The sequence below is a fragment of the Callorhinus ursinus genome, unplaced genomic scaffold, assembly GCF_003265705.2.
Source record: "Callorhinus ursinus isolate GAN/ISIS: 27379988/994484 unplaced genomic scaffold, GSC_fseal_2.0 scaffold7, whole genome shotgun sequence".
Classification (NCBI taxonomy): domain Eukaryota; kingdom Metazoa; phylum Chordata; class Mammalia; order Carnivora; family Otariidae; genus Callorhinus; species Callorhinus ursinus.
The window spans coordinates 76,087,453-76,093,452 of record NW_027397069.1 but is presented as its reverse complement, the minus strand read 5'-3'; the positions used below and the strand labels follow the sequence as shown (position 1 = coordinate 76,093,452).

Here is a 6,000-nt window from a genome sequence, read left to right as displayed (position 1 = left end):
ATTGCCCCCTCCTTCTTCCCCTCCTGCTATCTTTTTTTTTTTTTTTTAACATATAATGTATTATTTGTTTCAGAGGTACAGGTCGGTGATTCAACAGTCTTGCACAATTCACAGCACTCACCATAACACATGCCCTCCCCAATGCTATCACCCAGCCACCCCATCCCTCCCACCCCCCACCACTCCAGCAATCCTCAGTTTCCTGAGGTTAAGAATTCCTCATATCAGTGAGGTCATATGATACATGTCTTTCTCTGATTGACTTATTTCACTCAGCATGTTAGTGTTCTTAATATTTAACCATATGTAGCTTCTTCCCTTTGAACCTAGTTATTGAATCTAGATTATGTGAAACTTGTATAAAGTACAAATTTCTAGATTCTGAATGTGATTTTTCCCGTCATTTTAATGGCAGCCAAAAGGCCTAATTAATTCACTGTGATGATGATGAGGTTTTTGTTGGAAGATTGAATTTAACCTGTTTCTATAATTTTAAATAATGTATTATTTTAGTTTAAAATCAGAAATAGAACAAATTCCAAAATGCTATTATTAAAAAGATCTTTAGTGAGCTACAGTAAGGGAAAAAGCACTTAATCTTGCTATCTTTTACTTCAAGTTTAAATTTTAACATAGCCAAATTATAATCTTCTTTAAAAACTTTTTTACATGTGTGTGCATTAATTGCCATGATACATTTTTCAAGATAGTTGGTTTTGTGTTTTTTTTTTTTTTTTTTAAATTTTACAGAGACACAGCGAGAGAAGGGAACACAAGCAGGGGGAGTGGGAGAGGGAGAAGCAGGCTTCCCACTGAGCAGGGAACCCGATGTGGGGCTCGATCCCAGGACCCTGGGATCATGACTTGAGCTGAAGGCAGACACTTAACAAGTGAGCCACCCAGATGCCCCTCAAGACAGAATATTTTGTGTGACCATTTTCCAGCTTAAAACTATTTTTTCAAAAGGTTTCTAAAAAAAATCTTACACTATAATCTATAATCAAAACTCTAAAATGTTTTAAATTTCTGGATAAGTACGATTAAAAGTGTCATTTTTGTTACTTATTTTCAGACTTCTGTGGTGGTCTTTGTTACTTTTGTAATCAAAATTGTAGCCTGATGGGTTTGCAACTAATATAATGTATATAAGCATCTATTTTTATATTTTGTATATGGACCCTTTTCCCCTTCTTAGGAAACTAAAACTGCAGAAGAAATTGATGAAGCATTGAAGATAGCAGGCTGTAGTTTTGAACAATTAAGTGTTGCTGTAAAAGTAAGCATTTTAAATGATTAAATTCTATAGTGAGTTAAGGCATGTTCTCTTTAAATGTGTATATTTAGATGTATATCACTGAAGTTAGAGCCTAGCACTAAGTTATTGAGCATGATAATCCAATGACAGAGAAACATACAAAAGAATAGAAGACTTCCATGGCCTGCTAGGATTGGTCTTGCGGCATTGTTATGCTAGCAGTCTACTGAAATTGGAACACTATTAAGGAACCATGATTTTTTTCTTGCTGTGAGCTGAATTTTGTCTCAAAAGTATTGCAGACCGTCTTCTAACATTGCTCATTATTCGGCTGTTTACCCTTACACAAAGAATCTTACTTTCTTTCCTCCTTTACTCCATCCCCCCCCAGATGAGACTCACTTGGTGACAAAAAACAAGCTCCTAAGCACCAAGCAACAACAAATTTACAACCAAGGCAGTCAAAAGATTATAGCTGATACAGGAGTTAAGACTTCAACGTATGAATTTGGGAGAGGGGTGGACAAAATTCAACCCATAACAGTCTGCTCTCTGACCCCCTCCAGATTCATGTCCTTCTTATATGCAAAATACATTCACCCCATCCCAACCTTAGATCTATTCCAGCATCAAGTCCAAAATCTCATCTAAATATCTTCTAAATCAGGTATGGCTGAGACTCAGGGTATGATTCATTTGGGGGCAAAATTCCTCTCCAACCATGAACCTGTGAAACTAGATAATTAATCTGCTTCTAAAATACATTGGTTAGACAGGTATAAGATAGACATTCCTGTTCTAAAAGGGAGAAAATGGAAAAAAGGGGTCACAGATCTCAAGCAACAGTTCTTTGTCAAAAAAGGCAAAGATGTGGAATAGTTAACATTTTAATTCAAGTATGTCTAATATTATGTATTAAGATTTTTTCATTTAAGGAATCCTGCCAGAGAGAAATTTAGCTATCCAGAATGACTCTTCCTGTAATGATAAAAAGGAATAAGAAGTTTAGAAAACTTAGTGGATTTTCTAGGCCTTTTTGCCAGTTTATCAGTGCACAGTGCCAACAAAGATGTGATCTTGCTGACAAGCACCAGGATTTAAAGTTAAACCTGTAATTTATTCCATTTTTATCACCTAATCTCCTCCTGTGTGGTTACTTTGAAAAGTCCAAAAAGTACCTTTTACTTTTAAAATTATTTGAACAGTACAATTTCTACAAAATAAAAATACCATATTAGGTCTTTGTATTATGTTCTTCGCAGATGCTGGAACACATACACAATCAAACAAAAGAGGAAACAGTCAGTCTTATAGAGGTTCTGGAGAAACAGTTTGATCAACTTTTTACTTCTCTTGATTCCAGGTAATAACTTAAAAATATAGACTCAATGAAACTAAAGTTTTTAACATGACCTTGTCACTTTGTTTTTTTGTATAGATTGTAAAATTTACTGAGTAACTTTTAAACAAGTTTGGAAGGTATTGGGTGATACCTACAGACTGATGTCTGCAGCTTGGAAACGAACAATTTGTACATTTTTAAAAATTTTTGGCTATTTGCCATCTGGTCCCACAGCTAACTGTTAAATAAATAAATAAGCTTCTTAAAACAGCGCAGAAAATTTTCAAAATCTGCATGTTGTAGAATTTCACTTACTTGGGTAAATGCAAACATGCTTTTTCTTAAACATCATTCCATCATTTTTTCATGTGTTTATTTGCATCAGAGCAAGTAATACTCATACTTTCTAATACTCATTTCTAAACAAATACCACATAGTTGCATATCCATCACTTTAAAAATTCTTTGATACATATGATCTCTAATAATTTTAAATCACATTTTTCAATTCAAGAAATAGGATCATGAAAGTTTCAACATGACAAAAGTAGTATATTTAGTAATGGTACTTGTCCATTTGACTCTTAGTTTTTTTCTTTTTAATCCCATTAGGATGCCTAGGACACAGGCTCAATATACTGTCAATGAATTTGTTGATACTCTTTAGTCTCCCATATTGATGCTATCTCACATATGGTCTTTAATTGTAACATTTAAGTTATAAGTCATGTGCATGCATTTTAAACATTTTTATAGTGGTAAAATATACATAAAGATTACCTTTATAATCATTTTTAAGTGTCCAGTTTAGTGGCATATGATAATTTTATGCTTAACTTTTTGAGGGAACACAAAGTTTTCTACTGTAGCTATACATTTTACATTCCCACCAGTAGTGCATGGGGTTCCGGTTTCCTCATATTCTCACTAACAATGTTGTTTTCTCGAGTTTTTTAGTAATCCTATCCTAATGGGTATGAAATAGGATCTTGTGATTTTGATTTGCATTTTATGTTTGAGTATTTTTTCATGTGCTTATTTATTACTTATTTACATCCTCTTTGAAGAGAAGTCCTTTCAAGTCCCTTCTTTTGGATTGGATTATTTTGTTGTGGGGTTGGAGTTCTTTATACAGTAGGGATACTAATCCTTCATCAGATATGTCATTTTCAGATCTTTTTTTTCCATTCTGTGGGTTGCCTTTTTACTCTCTTGATAGCATTCTTTGATATTGATTGATATTGATAACTATTGATAAAGTTCTGTTTATTTTTTCTTTTGTTGCCTGTGCTTTTGTGTCATAGTCAAGAAATTATTGCTGAATCTAACATTATGAAGCTTTTCTCCTGTGTTTTCTTCTAAGAGTTTTACAGTTTTAGCTCTACACTCTTGAGTTAATTTTTGTATATGGTATGAGAGAAGGGTCCAATTTCATTCTTTTCCATATGAATGTCCACTTTTCTCAGCACCATTGTTATAAAGATGGTCTTTTCTCCATTGAATGGTCTGGGCATGCTTGTCAATACTTAGTTAACCATATATGTGAAGGTTTATTTCTGGGATGTCTATTTTATTCCATTGGTCTATCTATCCTTATGCCAGTAGCACACTGTTTTGATTACTATAGCATTGTAGCAAGTTTTGAAATCAGGATGTGTGAGCCCTCCAACTTTGTTCTTTTTCAAGATTGTTTTGGCAGTTTGGAGTCCCCTGAGATTTCATATGACTTTGAGAATGGGTTTTTCTATTCTGCCTGAAACATCACTGAAATTTTAATAGGGATTGCACTGAATTGTAGTTTGTTTTGGGTAGTATTGTCAGCAGTATTCGGTCTTCCAGTCCATGAATGTGGGATGTCTTTCCTCTTATTTTGTCTTCTTTCATTTCTTTCAGCAGTCTAATATGGCATATAAGTATACAAGTCTATTCCCTTCTTAAGTTTATTCCTAAGTATATTCTTTTGTATTCTATTTTAAAGGAATTGTTTTCTTAATTTCCTTTTCAGAGAGCTAGTTAGAAATGCATGTGGTTTTTGTGTATTGCTTTTTTATCCTACATTTTGCTGAATTCATTTATTAGTCCTGCAAGTATTTTTTGGCCTCCTTAGGGTTTTGTTACATATAAGATCATGTCATCTGCAAAAAATAGATATTACTTCTTTTCAATTTGGATGTCTTTTCTTTTTCTTGCCTAATTACTCTGACTAGAACCTACAGTAATATGTTTTTTTGGGGGGGGTTCCTTTTTTTTTAATTTTAAGTTCAATTAATTAACAGTATAGTGTATTATTAATTTTAGAGTTCAGTGATTCATCAGTTGCATACAACCACCCGTGCTCATTCCATCACGTGCCCTCCTTCATGCCCACCACCCAGTCACCCCATCCCCCCCCCCAGCAAGCCTGTTTCTTTCCTATGCTTAAGAAGTCTCTTATGGTTTGTCTCCCTCTCTAGTTTCATCTTGTTTTATTCCTCCCAGGTTTTTGGAGTTTTTTTTAACTAACCAGAATCATGCTGTATGTATTGTTCATGTGCTTTTTGGAGATGTTCTCAGCCTAGCACACTCCTTTTATCCATTCTGTATTCCACAGAAATAGATGTTTGGGTTGCTTCATTCTGCTGTTATAATTATTCCCACTTTTGTGCACAAACTTGGGTACAGGGGCTGAAATTTGAGGGGAACACTGTCAACTTGAGCCCTTGGCAATGTGAGGTGAAGGCGTGTTGACTTGGCATTTAGCAGGTGGCAGGCCGTGCACGCTGACTCGGGCAGGAGGGTGGCTGGACCGTGAATTTGGGACCCACAGGCCGATGGCATCGTGTGTGACAGGGACGTGGCTGGTTTTGCTTTTAATTTTTGTTTTTCTGGGAAACTTGATCACTCCCTCTATTCTAAACGAAAGCCTTGCTGGATAGAGTATTCTTGACTGTAGATTTTTTCCTTTTAGCAGTTGGAATCTATCATACCACTTTCTTCTGACCAGAGTTTCTGCTGAAAAACCCACTGATAGCCGTATGGGGTTTCCTTTGTATGTACCTGCTTTCCTTTCTCTTGCTGCTTTTAAAATTCTCTCTTTCTCACTACTTTTGGCTGTCTTATTTACTTTGTCTCTTGGTGCAGACTTCTTTGGGTTGGTTTTGTTGGGGGCTCTTTGTGCCTCCTGGATCTGGATTTCTCTTTCCTTCCCCAGATTCAGGAAGTTTTCAGCTATTATTTCTTCAGACAAGTCTGCCCCCTTTCCTCGCTCTTCTCCTTCTGGGATCCCTATCATGCGACTGTTAGGCCTGACAGCATTGTTCAGTTCCCTGGGTCTATTTTCATTCTGTGTATTTTTCCCCCCTCTCATCTGCTTGGCTTGATTGCTTTCCATGACTCTGTCCTCCAGGTGGCTGGTCCTTTCCTC

The 6,000-nt window shown here is 35.7% G+C and overlaps 1 protein-coding gene across 6 annotated transcripts in view; it reads left to right on the top strand.

The window, feature by feature from the left end:
• RNF17 (ring finger protein 17) overlaps window positions 1-6,000 on the top strand; it is a 140,709-nt gene that overhangs the window by 11,804 nt on the left and 122,905 nt on the right. For all 6 annotated transcript variants that reach the window (XM_073894821.1, XM_025875238.2, XM_073894818.1 and 3 more), the window contains exons 5-6: window positions 1,196-1,276; window positions 2,518-2,618. In XM_073894821.1, coding sequence (XP_073750922.1) covers window positions 1,196-1,276; window positions 2,518-2,618 — 182 coding nt within the window. The remainder of the gene's footprint in view (window positions 1-1,195; window positions 1,277-2,517; window positions 2,619-6,000) is intronic.